This window comes from Antechinus flavipes, chromosome 5, assembly GCF_016432865.1.
Source record: "Antechinus flavipes isolate AdamAnt ecotype Samford, QLD, Australia chromosome 5, AdamAnt_v2, whole genome shotgun sequence".
Classification (NCBI taxonomy): Eukaryota; Metazoa; Chordata; class Mammalia; order Dasyuromorphia; family Dasyuridae; genus Antechinus; species Antechinus flavipes.
In genome coordinates, this window is record NC_067402.1 from 150,918,167 (window position 1) to 150,941,679 (window position 23,513).

The 23,513-nt window shown below is 31.8% G+C and overlaps 1 protein-coding gene across 1 annotated transcript in view; it reads left to right on the plus strand.

Moving 5' to 3' along the window:
* Window positions 1–7,168, plus strand: part of GNAI1 (G protein subunit alpha i1) — a 101,583-nt gene extending 94,415 nt beyond the window's left edge. The window contains exons 6-8 of the mRNA XM_051961912.1: window positions 1,308–1,437; window positions 2,789–2,942; window positions 5,070–7,168. Coding sequence (XP_051817872.1) covers window positions 1,308–1,437; window positions 2,789–2,942; window positions 5,070–5,260 — 475 coding nt within the window. The 3' untranslated portion in view covers window positions 5,261–7,168. The remainder of the gene's footprint in view (window positions 1–1,307; window positions 1,438–2,788; window positions 2,943–5,069) is intronic.
* Window positions 7,169–23,513: the final 16,345 nt, after the last annotated feature.

The following is a 23,513-nucleotide window of genomic DNA, read 5'->3' on the forward strand; positions in this document are numbered from 1 at the left end:
ACCTTTATTCAGTTGTTAAAATAAATCTTTTTTTTTGTAATTCACTGAATGCCAGTAAATTTTTTGTAAAAGTTTTTATTATAATTTTTCCCTTAGGAGTTGAGAGGATGGATATTTAAATATTTTCTCTCTCTCTCTCTCTCTCTCTCTCTCTCTCTCTCTCTCTCTCTCTCTCTCTTTTTCTCTCTCTCTCTCTCTCTGTATGTGTAAATATAAATGCATATTAATACTTTTGAGATTTTGCCTGTTTGCTATAATCAGAGACATCTAAGTGGAGAAGTAATAGAACATTGGACCTGGAGTCAGACAGATCCATTTTCAAATTTATCTTCAGACACTTAATCATGGCCCAGTTTTAACCTTGCTTCAGTTTCTTAATCTGTAAAATGGGTAGAAAATTAGCACCTATCTCAGGATTATGGTGAGGATAAAATGAAATAATATTTGTAAAGTATCCCCAGAGTTATTTTAACTTTTCTTTAATCAGTAGTGATTTAGAGCATTTTTATGTAATCACTAATTAATCTGATTTATTTCTCAGAAAACTGCTTGTTCACATTTTTGACCATTCATCAATTAAGCAATGGTTTATATTTCCCTTTACATTTATAGATGATAAAAATGAAACCCAAAAATGTCAAATGACTTGGCTACCAACAAACAATAAATCAGTCTGCCATGTAAAAATAGTTATGAAATTTATTACTTCATCATAATTTATAGAAACTAAAAAAATGAGATTGAGCCCTGACCTAAAATTGTCTACTTCACGAAAAGGCTACATCCTGTATCCTCTGACGTATCAAGAAAACTAATTTTTTTGTAGGCCCAAGTCTGTTAATTGATATTCTGAACTTAATTAGGTCTTTATCTTTCTGTTGTATAATGTCACATCAACCAAGGGATTTTTAATTATGCTTAGTTTGTATAATTTTTTGTGTTCCTTTCTAAATATTTTGACTTTTTTTAAAGATGCCTTGTCTAATCAATTAGTTTATAATATCTTTTTGGACATAGATTACCTTTTTTATTTTCCTATAATTATGTGTCATTAATAGGAGTTCACTAATTCTTAACTATGAGTAGAATTAATTTTAAGCAGTTTTCTTAAAAGTGATATAGTTTTCCTTGCACACTTTCAGCACAAGATATGATTTCAGCTTTTTTAAAAAATACAAAATGTTGTACTGGCTTTTAAATTTACATTTATATCAGGGTTCCTTGTAGCTATTTTGTTAACAATTCAGTTTTTCTGAGATTGCTGAATATTTTGAAACCATGTCAACAAACTGTTATTCCTTTTGAAGAATGTTTGATGTGGGAGGACAGAGATCGGAAAGGAAGAAGTGGATCCATTGCTTTGAAGGAGTAACTGCTATCATATTTTGTGTAGCACTAAGTGATTATGACTTGGTTCTGGCTGAAGATGAAGAAATGGCAAGTATAATCATTTTAAAGAATTAAATATCAAAGTAAATAGCATTGTTATTTTACCCAATATTGCTTTTAAAAGAATTTTTTACTTTTTACTTGAAGTAAAGTGAAGCTGAAAGATAAGCATTAAGAGATCTTGCTATATCTTTAGTATATCTTTTAAAAGATCTACCACAGAAGGAATATTGGTTACATGGCATAGTTTTACAGGTTAAATATCTTTAGTGATTCAACATGATGAGTTCCTGCAAGCCAGACATATTCACAACTCCCACAGGTGGAAGAAAATCTAATTTGTTCCTTCTATCTTCCCCCTTTCTAACTACAGGGGAACTTAAGACAAAAAAGATTCTGCATTCATATCTGTAAACACACCAGATTTGTGGTACAAAAGATGGCAGTGGATTAAGATGTACTTTTTCATAGAGCAAAGGTTATATTTCCTATCTTTTACTTAAAAGTAGCATAAACAGTAAATATATATTAGCAACATAATGTTATATTAGACAATTTTCATGGTTCATATTGAAATAACATGGGCAAAATGGATATCCCCCCAGCCATCACATAGGATTTTTTGGAAAGAAGGATGAATTTAGGAAGTAGGTAAAAAAAAAAAAATAGGTGTGTGATAAATTTTTCACCAACATAAGGAACATTGTTGAGCTACCTACATTATGCAGATTATAGAAGTCAAGAAAATATGTTTTTATTTACATATATTTAACCTATCAAACCATAATTTTCAAAAAATATATTATAGTTCATATAAAACCTATAAGTTGAGCATTTTCAATTTTAACACATATTCATTACTTTCATCTCAAATAGGTAATGAGAAGATGCTAGTTTTGAGTGGCAGTAATATATCTTTTTTTAAATAGCTTTTTATTTACAAGTTATATGCATGGCTAATTTTACAGCATTGACAATTGCCAAACCTTTTGTTCCATTTTTTTCCCCTCCTGCCCCACCCCCCAGATGGCAGGATGACCAGTAGACGTTAAATATATTAAAGTATAAATTAGATACACAGTAAGCATACATGACCAAACCGTTATTTTGCTGTACAAAAATAATCGGACTCTGAAATATTGTACAATTATTAGCCTTTGAAGGAAATCCAAAATGCAGGCAAGCAAAAATATAGGGATTGGGAATTCAATGTAATGGTTCTTAGTCATATCCCAGAGTTCTTTCACTAGGTGTAGCTGGTTCAGTTCATTAGGCAATAATATATCTTAACAAGAATTTCTGTTAATCACTTAATGAAGCCCTAAATGGTAGGAACTAATAAATTTATAAAACTGTTGTTACTCTTGATATAATTATATTTATATTATTTTTACAATAGAATCGGATGCATGAAAGTATGAAATTGTTTGACAGCATCTGCAACAACAAATGGTTTACAGACACATCTATTATTCTTTTTCTAAACAAGAAGGATCTCTTTGAAGAAAAAATTAAAAGGAGTCCTCTTACTATCTGCTATCCCGAATATTCAGGTATTTTACTTTCTTTGGGAAACCTGTCGATTGCCTTAATCTTTATGTATAACTGAAAAGTCCCTCAGTGGAAAGTCACACTTTTGCATGCTATTGTTCTTGTAAAAACTCCTACTTTTAATCCATTCAGAGAAAACCAATATTTGTTAAGGATTTTTTTTTTGTATTGGATGAAAGACCATGTCACATAGTGGATTAAAATTTGCTTGTTAGCTTCTGAGTTGAGAAAATCTAGGTTCAAATGCTCTTTCTGACAAGGTTGGTTTGTGTAGCTCCAAGCTGGCTAATTAGTCTCTCAGTCAGGGCCCAAATAACTATTTAGGACTATAAAATGCGTAATACTTGCAAATCTGCAATGGAGGAAGTTGACCATCTTCATAATTTAACACATTACTTGGTCTATTTTTTGGATTTTTGGGATCTATGATTTCATCACTACTGTAGATCACTTTAGGTGGGGAAATTTCTTCCACCAGTGATGTTCTACCAGCATTTATCTCCCTGAACTGTTTCCCTAGAGCACTGATTGAAAGACTGAGTTTCTAGCTTTAGACTACATAGCTAGACTGTCCAAAGAGAGTATATACTTTAATTCAGGTCTTCCTTGTTCTTTCTTATCCAAAGTGAGTTTTTAGAGTAGAAATAATTTTGTTAAAGTCACAAAAAGAAAAAAAAGTCATTTTTAAATGGATATTCCCCTGGAAATTAAGGAAGGTTTCAGGGACAGGGTGCTATTTTAAAATTATCTTGAAAAGTGAGTAAAATTTGAGTAGGTAGTAATCAAAGCTACTGGAGGTATACAGCAGAAAGTGAGTGATTGAAACATAGAACATATGTTGGGGCATAGCAAAAGAGAGGTTTAGAAAGGTAGACAAATTAAATTGCTAGAAAAATTTTCTGTTTTATGGATTTAACTCATAAAATAAGATGTATATAACATTACTTATTAGTGGTTTATTAGTGTCTTTAGAATATGTCACTTATAAGTATCATATATAATGAAATTGGCTTTTTTCAGAAAATTATTTTCAGTTTGTACTCTTCATGCATGCACACACACATTTCCCCTTCCATGAATTCAATGATAGACTCTATACTGATGATTTCTATTTCTCTGTATCCAGCTCCTGTCTCTTGACTGAACTACAGTCCCATATCAGCAGCTGCCTTTTAGAGATCTCAATTTTGTTGTTTCATAGTCATCTCAAACTTAATATGTTCAAATTAGAATTCATTATTTCCTCCCATACCCTTTCTTTTCCCAATTACCCTATTTCTTTTGAGAGCTGTCACTTATTTTCCAGCCATTTAGGCTTATAGCCATAGCATCTACTTTAATACATTCCACATATCCAGTCTATTGCCAAACCTTATCATTTCTACCTTCAGAACATGTCTAGAATATATTCCCTTCTCTCTACTCATAGTGATTATTTTACTTGAGGCCTTTATAACTTCTCATCTGGACTATTGTAATAGCCTTCTAATTGGTTCCCTGATTCCACTCTTATCATTGCAACCCATCTTCCTTGCTGTTGCAAATATATAAATAGTTTTCTTTTAGTGTAGGACTGATCATTTCATACTTTTCTACCTCCACCACATACATAAACACACTCAATAACTTTATCTTCTTGCCCTCAGTTTCTTGATCTATAAGAAAGGATGTAAATTTCCCTACTAATCTCATAGAGCAATTTAGAATGAGATAGAAAGAGAGGAGGAAGGGAAAGAGGTAGAGGGAGAAGGAGAGAATGGGAGAGAGACAGAGAATAAGTGTGTATCACTATATAGATATTACTACATAAAATAAAATACTAAAGTGAAATAAATTTTGCTTTGCAAAAAATGTATTGTAATATTTTTTAAAGTCAAATTGAATTTGGGTAGTGAAATGGTATCATGTTATAAGAATTGACAGGATTATGGTTTTTAAAAATGAGATTTTTAGAATGATACAAAGTGAAGCGATCAGAACTAATAGAAAATTCTACATAGTAACAGCAACAGCAATATTGTATAATGATCAACTATGAAAGATTAGTCATGGGTTAGCATTACTAAGCAGTACATTTTTTTTAACTTGAATTTTTTTAAATTTTTCTTCCACTATTTTTCCCTTTTAAGGTTCCAACACATATGAAGAAGCAGCAGCATATATTCAGTGTCAATTTGAAGACCTCAACAAAAGAAAGGACACAAAGGAAATATATACCCACTTCACGTGTGCCACAGATACTAAGAATGTTCAGTTTGTGTTTGATGCTGTAACAGATGTCATCATAAAAAATAATCTAAAGGATTGTGGCCTCTTTTAAGATTTTTAAATTTAATGGTAAATCAAGTTTCTTAAGCCAAATGTAATTAAATCTGGAGCCGTATACACAGGAGCCTCTCTATAGTATGACCAGTTGTAGCATGAAATTCACAAAGCAAGTCCATCAGAGACCTAAATTGAAGAATGTTCCCCTCTCTCCCTCACTGGAAATATCAGAAGGACCTTATTGTAACACTGTTAAGCCTATAACAGAGTCCTTAAGCATGGAACTAGGACAAAGTTATAGCGAGGCTCCAGTGTATGATATTTGCGTATTTGCAAATATGGAAATTATTCTGTGCATACCTATATTTATAAGTTTAACTGTTGATCTTTAGATTTGAAGAATAGCTTCACAAAAATCTAATCTGATGGTTTTCAAGGTGACAAATATAAAGTAACTTGTGCTGAATGATAGACCAGTACTGTATTTGCCAGTTTTAAACAGCTTTATTTATGTTCATGTCTTGTAAATTTTTAAGTACAGTAATATTAAGAAACATTGAAAAACTACCTTGATTGTATGTATACTTGTAATTGTAGGAATGTTATTTGTACAAATATTGAACAAAATATTTTAATAACTTGGTTTGTCCTCTGAATTTGTTGTTTTATTGAAATGCTCTTAAAAGAGGATGAATATACTTGCCTTTGGATTGATTATTTAAATGAATCTTGTACATTTTAGCTTTTTTCTTTCTTTTTAAAGGTGCATGCTGCCTTCTCTTTTAGGTTTCAGTTGCAAAACTAAAATGTATTTCCTATTTTTTGATATGTTATAGAAAGCCTTATACTTAGTATTATACCTGATTTTTATTCGTTCAACTTGTTTTCACTCTTAAATTTGCTGATTGGCATATTCGCATTGCCTTAATGGTGGTGCCAAGATTAATTTTTATACATTTTAAATGAATAAGCTTTTATTTATACGTAAATTGAAGTAGATGTTGAAAGCATTTTTGTGGGCTAAAATGTGAGTGTAATAAATTTAGAGACATTCATTTGTGTATTTCCTTTGGGAAACTCCTTGTATCTAGCATACATGATAGTTTGAATAGTCTACTACTGATTCAACAAAATCTTTAAATTTAGCTATATAACTAGATTCAGATTTTATTATCTTGCTATGTTGAAATTGCCCTTTTTTCTTCTTTTAGGGTATTCATATTTCCTTCAAGTGTCTTAAGTCTGTTTTATTTCATTTTAAAATGTTTCATTTCTTTTAAATATGAAGAATTATATTTTCAAAGAATACAAATGCTTATTTGAAGTAAATAATAATCTATACTCATAGTGTTACATGATTATCATTGAAATGTTGCACTTTGATAAAAAAACATTACTTTTCCATTACTTAGGCTTGTCTCCCCATGTATCTGTTTAAGCTATTCCCAGCAAAATTACAAGGGCCATCTGCTCATTCCAGAAAAAATGTTACTTTAGTTTTTTTGCCTGTAAGCAAGTTAATGGTGTTTAGCTCATTTCATTTTACTCTAATAGTTATTGTCCATCACTTTGTGTGTCTGTGTTCTTTAAAGTATTTTCACGTGACTTGCATTTATGTCAGTCTCAAGTATAAGAGCTTTTTAAAAGTAATTGGAAATAATCAAATTTTTTTAACTTTGTTGGTCTAAATTCTTTATGTGCCTTTTCTGAAAAAAATGTTTTTTCATTGAATTTATTGATGGTAGAATGGCTACATATATCCATAGTATGAAGATGAAAATAAAATGAGATTATACTATGAAGAAATTTTCATCACGGGAATTGTGGTTGAAGGGAAAACACAAAACAAAATAAGAAAGACATACTGGTGAGCCATTGCTGATGAGGACCTGAACTTTATTCTCTGTAATTCCGTGTAATTCTAATAAAGCCTAATAAATTTAACATTTTTAAAATTTTACAATCCATTTTGTTGGTTCCATGTATTAATTTGAATTCGGGATATGTTGCAGTCTTAATAGGTTTTTCAAAACTATTTTTACAAATCTTTTTTTCTTTCAATCTACTATAAAACTTACCTAGCCCTTTAAGAATTTATTCATTGCTTAAACCTGCAGTTTGCTTTCTGATTTGTTTTTTGTTTTTTTATTTTCCTTGTATAGAGCACCAGATATTTTTAATAGCTTCCATTTTTCCAAGAAATATTTCATATATCTTATATAAATTTTAATTTCCTATAGTGAAATGAATTGAACCCAGCCAGACCCTTCATGGAAAAAAACTCTCAAAAAGGAATAAATCATGTCTTCTACAATCTTCTATTAAAACTCCCATGTTACTGTTAATATAAAAGAATAAACTATTCATTTCCCAAATGCCCTTCACTGCTGTGAAAATTAGCTGGCATTTGCATTGGTGAATTAGAACTTTATTAAGCAGACAAACTTGTTGAGAAGTTGTTGCTTTTTCAGCAGGAATAAAGAAGACTCAAAATCTTATTAGCATTTTTTTCCCTTTTAAGCATTAGCTTATTTTGAATGAAACTGGTAAATCAGGCTACACTAAATTACCAGTTTTCATTTGCCATGTAGTTTTCCACCTATCGGTATTATTATCAGGCATGACAAATTTATATTTTCTTGAAGTGCATGCCTCAACTCCTCCTCTATAAAAGCATTTCCAAATATTCATTATTTATTAGAGTTGGCAGTTTTGACTGTTTACTTTCTTTGCTACCCTTATGTATTGGCATGTGAGCTATTTTTCTTTTCTCTGTTTTCACATAAGACAAAAAGCCTTACATTGTGAACATGATCTAAATTTTCTGAAATAAGAGACTGGATTATGAATATAAATCAGTATAGTAATATTTGTAGTTTGTGAATGGGTATAAAATACATTAAAATGAACATAAGGGAAAAGAACATAAGGAAATACCTACTGTTGATGTGTAATTATTAAATCTTTCCAATACACAACGTTTGAAAAATAAAGAAGCACTATATATATATAAAAGACTTTAAAAATAATTCTTGGGTGACAGAGCAATAAATTTTGCCCATTTTCTGTCTGAAGATTTGAGATTTTACTAAGAATGTTAAGAATATTAGGCATGAGCTCTTTTTCTTCCAATTCTCTTTATCTTAAGCCTCTTTCACTACCTCTTCAATACTCTACAGCTTCCCCCATTCCCTGACAAAGTCCTTGTCAAAGCCAATCTCTACTCATGTACACTCGTTGCATTTTTCCCTCCCTTCCCATCTTTTCCAGAAAATAGCAATCTTGACCATTTCTTCCCTTTCATCTATCAAATATTCAATCTCTTCTTCATCTGATGGTTCTTACTAACTTCAGAAATGCTTTTCTCCCCATCCTGAAAACAAAGAGCATAAATAAATAAATAACAAAACAACAATAACAAATACTTTACTAGATATACCATCCATTTTTTTCTCTATATCTTAACTTTTCTCAGCCTTCTTGAAACAGCCATCCATAATTGCTTACTAGATCTGATGCTTCCCTACTTTCCCCCATTTTCATGTTTATTGAACTATCTACTACAATTGTGACTATTGACTAACCACTAGATAACCATTTTCTCTTTCAGCCTTTAGGATTTTAGTTTTGAGCTTGTTTTTGTTTGGAGAATGTTTTGATACCTTCATAATATATCTTTAATTCACTTTGCCTAGTATGTTATCCAGATCATTTCTAAGTTCTCTCCCTTTCCCATATATACACATACATATACACACACATACACATAAATATATGTATCTTTGTGTATATATATACGTACACATATCCTCTCAACAACTACAATCTTAGTTCATGCCTGTATCACATAATCAGCTTAGAAATAATGAAATCAAATGGAGTTATGTGATATGTCTATATCTGCCTCTCTCAACAGCTATGATGATAATTCATTCCTTTATTCTTGTTTGTACTTCCAAATTCCAATTGCTACTTCAAGTTTCTCCTCACACTACCGTGGCCATTCTTCTTATTAGCTTTTAAAGTCCTTCAAATTGTGAAGCCTCATTGGACATGAGTTTGAAATACACACACACACACACACACACACACACACACACACACATATATATATATATATATATATATATATATATACACATATCTAGATATATAAAAATATACACATGCATGCACAAACACTACTACTACTACTACTACTACTACTACTACTACTATTACTACTAGGCATATGAATGGGATACTACCAAAAAGGCATAGAAAAGTAAAAGTTGAAAAAGGACAGTTTTGCAGCTACCTCATTAACTTTAATGTATATGTGCAAAAGCTGCATAAGAAAGATTTGTAAATGATATATAATCCTCTTTTATTTTTATAAGGATAAATGTATGTTGATATAACAGTGAAAAAGGATATAATGATGTATTCTTCCCAGCTGCTAGTGGTCTTCACTCCCCATCCCCTGCTATATTCCTATACATACATTTGGATTTATTTAGTTTATGTTTTGTATCCATTTTTGGTTTTGTTTTTTCTCTTTTGGAATATAGTATTTGAGAGGAGACTAGTTTTTGTCACTTCCCCAATGCCTGCACACACAAAATATTTAATTACTACATTTTGATTTCTTAAAAATAATTTACATAGGCAAGTCACTTAATGTCTTAGAGTTTTTGTTTCAACATCTATAAAATAGGAATGATTATGCTTGAACTACCTTACCTTGTGTATTGTGACAAAAAAGTTTTATAATTCTAAAGCACTTTACAAATGTGAGTCCTCATTGTTATAGAACTGATAAGCTAACTTGATGAACTGATTGTCTACTTCATGCCAAGATCTGATTCAAAGAGATTTCATTCACATTTTGTTTCTGGTATACATGGGTAAACTGTCCTCTGATTACCCAGTAAGGAAGTTTTATAGTATTCTGAAATTCTAAAATTAGCATATTATTACAAAACTAATTTTTGGCGGTTCATAAATCTTTCTCTTAAAATTCTTTCCAGAATATCCTTCATGATACTAGAAGAGGTGAGCATCTCTTTTCTTTTATGCCTTGGCTAATTTTGGGGCCTATTCTCCTTATGCCTCTTTGTAACTAAAATTATCATCTATAAGATTTATGAAATCCTACTTGTTTCATTTTAATGTTTTGTATCATTGATGCCTCTATATGGACATATACTTTTATTTTACCTTTTTACTTTTTCCTGTACTTATTTAAAACTTAAATGCAAATAAGAAAAGACAAAATAGAAAAAGAGAGGCAGAGAAAAAAAATTATCATGTTCCCAGTACAACATCTGGGAAGTTTTAAAATATGTTAACAAGTTTCTATTTCAAGTAAGCATATGTAATAAGTGAAAATATTGTATAAATCCTAACTATCCATTTTTGATTCTTTGTAGATTTTCTTTTTTTTCTTTGTTCTGCACTTTTTACTTTATTCTTTTTTCCCCTTTCCTTTCCCCACCCTACCAAACAGACTAGCATTAAGAAGAGATATATTTGCATGTATGGGGATGTATATTTGAGTCTCTTGAAAGTAGACTTTGATGTTGGCTTTTATATGTTAAATTTCCTATTAAATTCAGGTTTGAGACAAAACCCTGAAAATCTGTCCTTTTTTCCATTTAATATTATACTTAATCTTGCTGAACAAAATATTTTCAACACAATTCTAATGTTTTGATTGAAGACATGTAGTAAACCAGGACTTGCATTTTTATTATAACTACTTATAAATTTAATGCAATCTTTATTATATCTCCAGCATGTTTGAATTGCTTTTTTTGTTGTTGCCTGTAAATTTTTCTCTTTGATCTGAGAGTTTTAAAATATATCAATGCCATTTCTATATGTTTTCTTTGTAAGATCTCTTAGTTGGATATTGGTATATATATTTTTTTCTGTTTCTATTTTTTCCTCCTATGGCTTCATGACAATTTTCTTTTTTTGTTCTTGTAGTAAGTTTACTTTTTTTTTTAAATATACTGCTTTATGAATCATGTTGGAAGAGAAAAATCAGAACAAAAAGGAAAAACCATGGGAGAGATTATAAAACAAAGAAAGAAGTGAACATAGAATGTGTTGATTTACATTCAGTCTCCTTAGTTCTTTTTTCTGCATGCAGATGATATTTTCTATCCAAAATCTATTAGGATTACTTTGGATCACTGAACCACTGAGAAGAGCCAAGTCTTTCATAGTTGATCATTGCACATTCTTGCTGTTATTGTGTACACTGTAGTTGTGGTTCTACTTGTTTCACTCAGCATCAGTTCATGTAACTCTTTCCAGATCTTTCTATATAATCAGCTTGTTCACCATTTTTTATAGAACAATAATATTCCATTACCTTCATGTACCACAACTTGTTTAGCCATTCCCCAATTGATGGATATCCATTCTTTTCCAATTTTTTTTTGCTCCCATAAAAAGAGCTGCTACAAGCATTTTTGCACATATGGGTCGTTTTGCCTTTCATAATGTTTCCCTCTAGTTCTTTTTTTTTTGTCATAAATTCCTCCCTTCTCCAAAGTTTTGATAGGTAAATTATCCCTTGTTCTCCTAATTTGTTTATGGTTTGATCTTTATGCCCAAATCATTTATCCATTTTGACCTTAGTATGCAGTATGAGATGTAGGTCTATGCTAAGTTACTGACATTAGTTTCCTGATTTCCCAGCAATTTTTGTCAAATAGTGAGTTCTTATTCCAGAAGCTGGAGTTTGGGGATTTACCAAATGCTAGATTGCTATAGGCGTTGATTATTCTATTGTGTGTATTTACTCTAATCCACTGATCTACCATTCTATTTCTTAGCCAGTACCAAATGGTTTTGATTACTGCTGCTTTATAATATACTTTTAGGTTTGAATCTGGTAAGCCACCATGCTTTGTATTTTTTTTTTCATTAATTCCCTTAAAATTTGTGACTTTTTGTTCTTCCAGATGAATTTTGTTATTATTTTTTCTAGTTCTATCAAATAATGTTTTGGCAGTTTGATTGGTAAGACACTGAACCAAGTACACCAATTTAGGCAAAATTGTCATTTTTATTTATATTAGTTCAGTCTAGTCACGGGCAATTACTATTTTTCCAATTATTGAGATCTGATTTTATTTTTGTGAGAAATGTTTTGTAATTGTGTTTATATAGTTCTTGAGTTTCTCTTGGCAGGTAGACCCCCAAATATTTTATCGTCTACAGTAATTTTAAATGGAATTTCTCTTCCTATCTCTTGCTGATGGGCTTTGCCAGTAATAGTTAGAAATGCTGATGATGTATGTGGGTTTATTTTATATTCTGCAGCTTTGCTAAAATTGTAAATTCTTTCCAGTAGGTTCTTGGATGATTTTCTAGGATTCTCTAAGTATATCATCATATAATTTTCAAAAAGTAATAGTTTTATTTTCTCATTGCCTATTGTAATTCCTTTTTTTTTCTTTTCTTATTGCTAATGCCAAATTTCTACTCCAGTGTTGAATAATAGGGATGATAGTAGCTGAATAATAGTGGCATTCTTGTTTTACCCTGATTTTATTGGGAATGTGTCCAGCTTTTCTCCATTACAAATAGTGCTTGCTCTAGGCTTTAGATAGATACTGCATTTTTAGATGGATAAAGCATTTTTGGCATCTATTGAAATTAGCATATGATTTCTATTGGTTTTATTACTGATATGGTTGGTTATGGTGATAGTTTCCTGATATTGAATTAGCCCTATATTTGTGGTCTGAATTCCACTTGGTCCCAGTGTGTTATCCTCCTAATAAATTGCTGTAATCTCTTTGCTAATATTTTATTTTATTTTATTTTTTGCATCATTAGGGAGATTAGTCTGTATTTTTTTCTCTTCTGTTAATCTGGGAAATTTATATTTTTATAATTTTTTCCCATTTCAGTTAGATTGTCATGTAGTTGAGCAAAGTAGCTGTTAATTATTACTTTTATCTATTTTTCATTGTGGACAAGTTTACCATTTTATTTTTGATATTGGTAATTTGGTTTTTCTTTCCTTTTTTTCTTATCAAATCAAATGTTTATCTGTTTTATTAGGTTTTTTCATAAAAAAACTGTTTTGTTTATTTGTTAAATAGTTTTCTTAGTTTCTATTTTATTAATCTCTACTTTGAGTCTCAAAATGTCTAATTTGATATTTAATTGAGGGTTTTTAATTTGCTCTTTTTCTAGCTTTTTTAGTTACATGTCTATTTCATTGATGTCCTCTTTATTTCATTTATATAACTATTTAGAGATATAAAATTTTCCTTAAGAACTGCTGTAGCTTTAGGTTTTGGTATGTTGTCTCATTATTGTCATTTTCTTGGATGAAATTATAGAATATTTCTATGATTTTTTTTTGTTGTTGTTTAACCTGCTCATTCTTTAGAATTACATTATTTATTTTTCAATTAGTTTTTTTTTTTTAGTTTATATTTCCTTGGCCATTTATTGAATATATTTCTATTCCATTGTGATCTGAAAATGAAGCACTTACTATTTCTGCCTTTTTGCATTTGATTGTGAGGTTTTTATGCCCTTAATACTTGGTCAATTTTTGGGTAGACGTTTTGTACTGCCAAGAAAAAGGTATAATTCTTTCTGTCTCTATTCAATTTTTTTCAAGAGATCTAGCATATCTATATTTTTAAAAAAGATCTTATTAATTTCCTTAGTTTCTTATTTATTTTGTGGTTATATGTGTCTGATTCTGAAAGGAGAAGATAGAGGTCTCCCCCACTAGAATAGTTTTGCTATCTATTTCTTTCTGTAAGTGGCTTAAAAACTTCTTTAGGTATTAGCCTGTACTACCACTTGGTCCATACACATTTAGTATATTTATTAATTTACTACTTATGGTAGTGAATCTTTATCAACTTTGTTTTTACTTTTGCTTTATCTGAAATCGGAATTACTACCCCTGTTTTTTTTTTTACTTAAGCTGAAGCATAATAAATTCTGTTCCAGACTTTTATATTTACTCTCTATTTGTCTTTCTGTGTCAGATGTGTTTCTTGTAAACAATATATTGTAGAATTCTGTTTTTAATTCACTCTGCTATTTGTTTTCATTTTATGGGAAAGTTCATCCCATTCACATTCACAGTTATGATTACCAGCTTTGTATTTTTCTCCATCCTATTTTTTCCCTTATATATAATTTTGTTCTCTCTTTCCACCCAGTTTTTAGTCATTTTTTTTAGCACACCCTATTTATTTCCTGTAACTCCTTCCCCTTCTTTTACTAGTAATTTTAACCTACTCCACCAACTACCTTATCTTCTATCAAACCTTTCTCCCTTCTCTTACCTTTTTCTAGTGTTTCTTCCATCCCTTCTGGGCTGTCCCTCGCTTTTCTTTTAGTCTTTCTCCTATTTCTTTGTAGGGTTAGATAAATTTCTATGCCCAACTGATTGTTATTCCCTCTTAGCGCACATACTGATAAGATCATCCCCTTCCTTTCTTTCCCTCTGTTATAACAGGTCTTTTGCAGCTCTTCATGTGAATTAATTGTTCCATTATAACTCCCCATTCCTCTCCTTCCAGTAGAGTATCACGTGTTAATGTCTTTTTCTTTGATGTATGGCATCAGGGATCATTCATAACCATACCCTCAGTACATGTGATGCCTCACTCTGTCTGCTCCAGTAGCATACAATGCACAAGATTTACAGAAATTGTTTTCACATCTAGGAGTATAAGCTATTTAAGCTATTTATATAATTGTTTTCACATCTAGGAGTATAAGCTATTTAAGCTATTTATATATACACACATATGTGTGTGTATATATATATATATATATATATATATATATATATATATATATATATATATATACATACACATTTCCCCCCCCTCCATTTTCCTTTTCATGGTTCTCTTGTGTCCTGTGTTTGTATATTAAATTTTCTGGTTACTTCTGGCTTTTTCATTAGAAATGATTGAAAGACTCTTACTTCATTGAAGCTCCATCTCTTCCCCTGAAAGATGATGCTGAGTCTACCTGGGTAGTTAATTCTTTGTTATAATCCCAGGTCCTTTCCCTCCCACAGTATGGTACATAAGGTTCTCTTATCCTTTATTGTAGATGCTGCCAGGTTCTGGGTAGTCCTGACTGTTGCTTCTTGATATTTAAATTGTTTTTGTCTGGAAGCCTGCAGAATTTTTTTGCTTGTGATTATGGTTTTGGAATTTTGCAACAATGTTCTTTGGGGTTTTCCTTGTGGGATCTCTTTCTAGAGGAGAATGATGAATTATTTTGATGAATGTTTACCCCTTTGTTTCTAGAATACTGGAGCAGTTTTCCTTAAAGACCTCTTGTAGAATACTATCCAGGCTCTTTTTGTTTTGTTTTGTTTTTTGTTTTTTGTTTTTTTTGGACTGGTTCTTGCTGTCTCACACAGTCATTAGCTTCCATTTGCCCTCTTCTAGTTTTTAACATGTGATTTCCTTCAATTATCTTTTGTATCTCTTTTTCCATTGTGTTTATTCTATTGTTTAAAGAGTTGTTTTCTTTAGACTATTTTTTTCTATTCTTCTCCAAACTGTTGACTCTTTTATGCATACCACTCATTTCTTTTCTCATTTTTTCTTCTATTTCTCTTATTTGCCTTTTGAAGTCTTGTATTAGGATTTCTAAGAAGCCTCTTTGGACTTGAGACCAATTTATTTCACAGTTTGAGATTTCTTTTGTAGGCATTTGTCCTCTTTTGAGTTGTGTTTTGTTCTGCTCTGTCACCATAGTAGCTTTCTTTAGTCAAAGTTTTTTTTCTGTTTTTTTTGGTCATTTTCTTCCCTTTGGGTATTTCCTTTTTTTTTTTTTTTTTTTTTTTACTTTTAAGGTGGAGCTCTGCTTCTGTGGTAAAGGGGATATGTACCAATTTTGTGTGAAGTTCTTAGCCTTGGCTTTGAGTACAGGGGTCCCTTTGTTTGAAAGGAGTAGGTTTGCCGTTTTTTTTTTTTTTTGTTTGTTTGTTTGTTTGTTTTGTTTTTTTTTTTTTTTTTTTTTTAGGAAATAGCCTGGTTTCCCACAGTTTGCCTTCTGAGCTGGGATTGGAAGCTGCCCCTCTAAGTTTCTCCTTTACTGAGCCAGGACTAAGGATCTTAGTTGCTGATTTGTTGTGATTAAAACCTCACTGGATTTCCCAGAGTCTAACTGACTTGGGTTGAATATCCTTTTCATCCCTTTTGACTCCAGTGACACTTTTTGAAGTTTTTTTTTTTTTTCAACTTGTCTTCAGCTGGAGAGTGATTTCATTCCATTAGATTCTATTCAGAGGCTTTATTTCATATGGTTTTCTAGGGAAACTGAGAGTGCTAAAGCAGTTTTTTCTGACATTGCTTTGACATCTTGACACCAAACTAGGCTTCCAAAATTTTTCTTTAATTATTTTTTGCACTATAGTATCAGGGGTTTTTTTGTTTGTTTTTTTGTTTTGTTTGTTTTTTTGTTTGTTTTATTTTTCTTTTTGGTTTTTGTTGGAGCTTTCTTCAAGAAGTCCAATTATTCTTATGTTTTCTGTTCTTGATCTGTGCTCCAGATATCTTGATTTTCTTAAAGACATCTGTCTCGGGGTAGAGCCAAGATGGCAGAGAAGGCACACATGACTTTCTGAGCCTCTCTCATACCCTCACTACTAATTATTAAATTCAGCCTCAAAAATAGCACTTGACTGGGGAAATTCACAAAGATTGGAAGTGCAACAACTTACCAGTCAAAGATAATCTGGAAGATCACCAGAAAAGGTTTGTCCTGAGCAGCAGGAAGAGACCACTGCAAACAGGGATAGAACCAGAGGCTAGCTTATTGAGCAGACCAGGCAGGAGTGGCCTCCATTGTTAGAAAATTTACAGAGATGACTCTGCCATACACTGACTGCTCTGCTTTGGTTGCAAAGCAATAGACCAGCAGAGAAATTAAAGCCAAAGGTAGAGGGTATAATAAAAAACACCAGAGCCTAACAGGATCTAGCTATACCCACCCAAAACCAGAAATGACTCAGCACAGACCATGGCATAGCTGTGCAACATCATTCTGCAGCACAAGTCTCTAGTGGGGCAGTCATAAATCTGCACGGCAGGGGAGCACAGCATGGGACAGCCTCTAATCTGCACAGTGGGGGGCTTGGCGTGGGGCAATAGAACTTGTGCAGAGCTACTGTGCTCTGCTGGGCAGAGACACTTCCAGTGCTGTGTGGGGCTATTCTCTGGGCAACTGCTAATATCCACAGGCCCACAGCGGGCTTTGGCTTAGGGTAGTGACACTTTAGCTGCTCAGCCTCTAGCCCCAGGGAAGTCACTAATTCACACAGTGGGGCTCTTAGCAGGGCACTTCTGCAGCTCGCTCTTGCAGGCCTGAATCACTTAGGATGCAGAGCTTTACGCAGAGCACTCCCACAGCTTGCTGCTCTTTGCAGTCCATTGGCAGGATAGCTACTGTCCATATACCTATTCCTGCTCTGTAGAGGAAGCTAGTAACCTCCTTCCCCTGAAGGCAGACCTTAAAGACTTTTTTAAAAATGAGTAAAAAAATCAAAAGGACAATCGATAGCTTCTATACAGAAAGAGAGCAGATTTTCAAGCCCGAGGAGACTAATAGCAGACAATATCCAGACAAAACCACAAAGGGAGATGTAACCTGGTCCCCATCACACAAGTCTCTTTAGAAGACTATAAAACATCTTTAAAAAGAGCTAGAAGAAAAATGGGAAAGTAAAAAGAAGTGAAGCAAGAGAATAACTTCCTGAAATGTGAATTGGAAAAGATAAAGAACCCCCAGGAAGTGCAGGGAAACAGAATTTGTGAATTGGAAAAGAGAAAGAACTCCCAAGAAAGTAGGAAAGTAAAGGAAAATAACTCAGTTAAAAAAAATAGGGAAATGGAAAAAATTTCATAGAGCAAAACAACTCATTTAAAAACTCAATGGACATATGCAAAAAGAAGTTTAAAAAGCTAATGAAGAAAACAGCTCATTTAAAATCAGAACTGAACAAATAGAAATGAATGATTCATTGAGATATCAAGAATCAGTCAAGCAAAACCACAAAAATGGAAAATTAGAAAAAATGTTAAATATCTATTTGGAAAAACAACAGACCTAGAAAATAGATCTAGGAGAGATAATCTGAGGATTATTGAACTTCCCAAAAATTACAATGAAAAAAATAGCCTAGATATTTTACAGGAAAATATCAGAGAACTGCACAGATGTAATAGAATGAGAAGGTAAAATAGGCATTGAAAGGATTCATTGAACAACTTCTGAAAAATACCCTAAAATAAAAACTCCAAGGAATATTGTGGCCAAATTTCAGAACTATCAGACTAAGGAAAAAATATTACCAGCAGCCAGAAAACGAATAATTCAAATACTGAGGTGCCACAGTAAGGATCACTCAAGATCTAGTTGCTTTCACATTAAAAGATCAAAGGGCCTGGAATCTGATATTCTCAAAGGTGAAAGAACTTGGAATGCAGCCAAGAATAAACTACCCAGGAAAGATGAGCATTTTCTTCCATGGAAGAAGATGGACATTTAATGAAACATATGAATTCCATTTGTTTCTAAGGAAAAAACCAGATCTAAGCAAAAAAAAAAAAAAAAAAAAAGATCTCCAACCATAGGATTTAAGAGAAGCAGAGAAAGGTAAAAGGAACTCTTGAGAACTGTATTTCTGTTGTGGATATACATAAAGAGTACATGTATAATTTGATTTTGCTGATATAACATAAAAAGGGAAGTAGAAATGGAAAGGGTATAATGTCAGAAAAAGGGAAAAGGGGAGATAAAAAGAGGGAAACTACATTCCACGAAGAGGCAAAGGAAACATATCATATCTGAGGGAATTTAGAAAGGGGAAGGCAGATTGTGTGAATCTTACTCTCATCAGAGTTGGCTTAAAGAGAAAATAATTGACATATTTGTTTTACAGAGAAACTTCTCTCACCTCACTAAAAAGTGGGAAAGGAAAAGGGAAAATGAAAAGAGTAATAAGGAAGGAATAAGGGAACAAAAAAGGGGAAGGGATAATAAGATGGCAGGGAATACAGAATTAATCATTTTAACCATAAATGTGAATGGGATGAACTCTCGCATAAAGTGGAGGCAGATAGCAGACTGGATCAAAAGTCAGAACCCTAGAATATGCTGTTTACAGGAAACATATTTAAAGCAGGAAGAAACATACTGAGTAAAGGTAAAAGGCTGGAGCAGAATCTTTTATGCTTCAGATGAAGTGAAAAAAGCAGGGATAGCCATCCTTATTTCAGGTCAAGCAAAAGCAAAAATGGATCTAATTAAAAGAGATAAGGAAGGAAACTATATCTTGCTAAAAGGTAGCATAGACAATGAAGCAATACCAATACTAAGCATATATGCACCAAGTGGTATAGCGTCTAACTTCCTAAAGAAGTTAAGAGAGTTGCAAGAAGAAATAGACAGCAAAACTAAAATAATGGGAGAGTTCAACCTTGAACACAAAACAAATAAGAAAGAAATTAAAGAAGTAAATAGAATATTAGAAAAATTAGGTATGATAGATCTTTGGAGAAAACTGAATGGTGTCAGAAATGAGTATACCTTCTTCTCAGCAGTTCATGGAACCTACACAAAAATTGACCACACATTAGGACATAAAGACTTCAAAATTAAATGCAGGAAAACAGAAATAGTAAATGCCTTCTTTGCAGATCATGATGCAATAAAAACTACATTCGACAAAAATTTAGGGTAAATAAACCAAAAAGTAATTGGAAACTAAATAATCTCACCTTAAAGAATGATTGGGTGAAACAGTATATTATAGACTTACTTAATAATTTCACTCAAGATAATGACAACAAAGAGACATCATACAAAAATTTGTGGGATGCAGCCAATATGGTAATAAGGGAAAATTTTATATCTTTAGAGGCTTACTTGAATAAAATAGAGAAAGAGAAGATCAATGAATTAGGCTTGCAACTTAAAAAGCTAGAAAAAGACCAAATTAAAAACCCCCAATCAAATACTAAACTTGAATTCTAAAATTATGAGGAGAAATTAATAATAATGAAAGTAAAAAATATTGAATTAATAAATAAAACTAAGAGTTGGTTTTATGAAAAAACCAATAAAATATATAAACTTTTGGTAAATCTGATTAGAAAAAGGAAAGAGGAAAATCAAATTGTTAGTCTTAACAATCAAAAGGAAGAAGTTTCCACCAATGAAGAGGAAATTAGAACAATAATAAGTTACTTTGCCCAACTTTATGCCAATAAATTCGATAACCTAAGTGAAATGGATGACTACCTCCAAAAATATAGGCTTCCCAGAGTAACAGAGGAGGAAGTAAATTGCTTAAATAGTCCCATTTCAGAAAAAGAAATAGAACAAGCTATTAATCAACTTGCTAAAAAAAAATCCCCAGGACCAGACGGATTTACATGTGAATTCTACCAAACATGTAAAGAACAATTAGCCCCAATGCTATATAAACTATTTGAAAATATAGGGAATGAAGGAGTCCTACTAAATTCCTTTTAAGATAACCAAAAATTTGAAACTAATTGGGATATGGTTAAACAAAATATGGCCTATGAATGCAATATAAGAAATAATGAAATGGACAGCATGAGAAGAAATTGGAAATAGCTTTATTAAAAAAGCAGAACGAAGTGAAAAGAACTAGACCAACTAATCCAATGATGTTATATAACTTTTTAAGATGTAATTAATCAGCATAATGATAGTTTAAAAAGAATGATGAAACATACCACTCAGCTGACAAAGATGTGATAAACTTAAAATGAAGAAACATTTCTGAATATGGTTAATGTGGGCATTTGTTTTCAAAAACTGCAGGTGTAGATTGAAGTCATCTTAGTCATTAAATCATTATTAAAAACCTACCATTTACCAGACACTGTGCTACTTGCTAGAGATTCAAAGGCAAAAGACACTCTGGTCTCAAGGATTTCACAGTCTAATGGAGGGAACAGTTTGTAAATGACAACATGTACACAAGTCATCTATAGGAAAAAAAAAGTAAGAAATCAACTGAGGGGAGGCACTAAATTAATGAGGATTGGGAAATGCTTCCTTTATTGGATGGTATTTTAACTGGAATTTGAAGGAAGTTAGGCGGCATAAATGAGAAGAGAGATCATTTCAGGCATGGGGCACAGTTAATGAAAATGCACAGTAGGGAGAATATTAAGGAAGCCAGCATCACTATTTACAAAGTAGTGATGATGTGAAAAGGACTTTGATCTTAGAAGTAACTTAGATCCATTCACTTTTTGAGTAGAGATGTGACATAGAATTTTAGGAAAATCACTTTGACAGCTGAACAGTGGATGAACTGCAATGGGAATTGATGTGTGTCAAAGAGATCAACAGTAAAAATATTGCAGTAGTCTAGGCAAGAGGGACTTTGACAGTGTCAAAGGAGAGATACCAATGCATGTGAAATAAACAGGTCTTGGCAATAGATTGCATATGAAAGGTCAAAGAAAATGAGGACTCAAGATTTTCAGCAACTGAAAAGCAAATATTACAACTGCATTTTAGTTATGCAAATGAGTGAAAGCACAACCAATACTAAAAAGGGAATTCAGGGAGGCTTAGTCATCAGGAAGGAGCCAGGAGTTGGTAAAAACAGAAGATGGAAGAAATGGAAAAGGTAAAGATGTAAGATAAAAAAATTTGTTGTCTATGTATTAGGCATTTTAGAGAACAGTGGAAGTGGTGGAGTAGCCTTAGAATAAGACAATAGAGGAGGGGCTGAATTGGTAGAGGGGAATAAAAATAAGAAACAAGGCATTAGGTGATGGAGAATATCATTTAAATGATGAGGGCCAAAGTTTCATAATCACTAAGATGGGAATGTTGTGACCAAGGAAGAGTTTGTTAATCATTGAACTATGAATATTTCATTCTCTTTTTATTATAAGTATTACTGAATAGTTGCATTTGGTTGCAACTATATTTAATACATTTAGATAATATGATAGTTTCAAAATTTTCAATTTAGCTTTAATTTAGCAAAATCTCATTAAACATTTTATTTTTCCTGTTATATAATTAGAAATGTCAATCTCCAAATTTAAGTGGGTTCTTTCAAATAACCTTTTCCTGTTACAGATCATTTTATTTGAATCATGAGAATGTTCCTGCATCAGATTTCAGGAATTAATAGAATAATAAGTAGAAATTTTTATATGATTTAGGAATTTATATTTGAAAAGTGGTTCAAGAATTTGGATAAAAGCTAGACTCTAATCCTCATCAAGTATATGTGTGAATATAGGATACCCAACAGGCAAATAGGGACCTTTTCTATTTTTATCTTGTTTGGTGGTAATGATTGTCATATATATATATATATTACTTATTTTGTGAAGTGTCTTAAAATAACATCTTGTGCCAGAGAAGTTTATTGTTGAGGTATAATCCAAGGAGGTTCATATCAAGTAAACTGAATGCATTTTTTTGGTTCAGTTACAAAAAGCAAGCCATCCTATGTTTGACATTTAGTGAGAATCCATATAACACACACACACACACACACACACACACACAGTGGATACATCTCCTTAGTAATTAATTTGCATTAACTATCAATGGAAAAAATGAAGCAGTGCAACTCATTGCTACCTCTTTCTACTCCCTTACAAATATCTATAAGAATAGTATGTCCAACATGAATTTTTATTTTCTAGTTTTGCCAACTAACAAAAGCTTAATGTGGTTAATGATAACTTTAATTACTAATATAATTTTTTCAAGCTTTTTTCTTTGATTTTACTTTGAACATTTTTTATTACAAGATGAAAAGCAAGGAGATTATTAGGAGAGAGCTGCAAATAATATTTTATATTTTTATCAATAAAAACAGAAAAAGATCCAGCAAAAACAGCTTCTAAATTCTGATATCTCTCTCAAATTAATGTTAACAACCAGATTGAGTGCTGAAAAATATTTTTATACTAGTGCAGACACTTGGAAAATGCTGTATCTTATTATTAATAAATTTAATCTATAGCCATCATTTTAAGTCAATAAGAAGATAATTTGGGATCATTAGAAAGACAGTAATATAAAGAAAGGTTAGACATAAAATATTTCAACAAAGAATAATTTAATGCCCTTTCTCAGATCTTAAAGAAATGTTGATTTTTTGGTGCACATCTTCTAGAAACAATTACTCATGATGAAACATAGAATGTGGGCTTATAGGTAATTGATATTTCATTATTTATTGAGATTTGCTTTGTGGTTCATAAAGTTTCAAATTTAGAAATATATTCACTTGT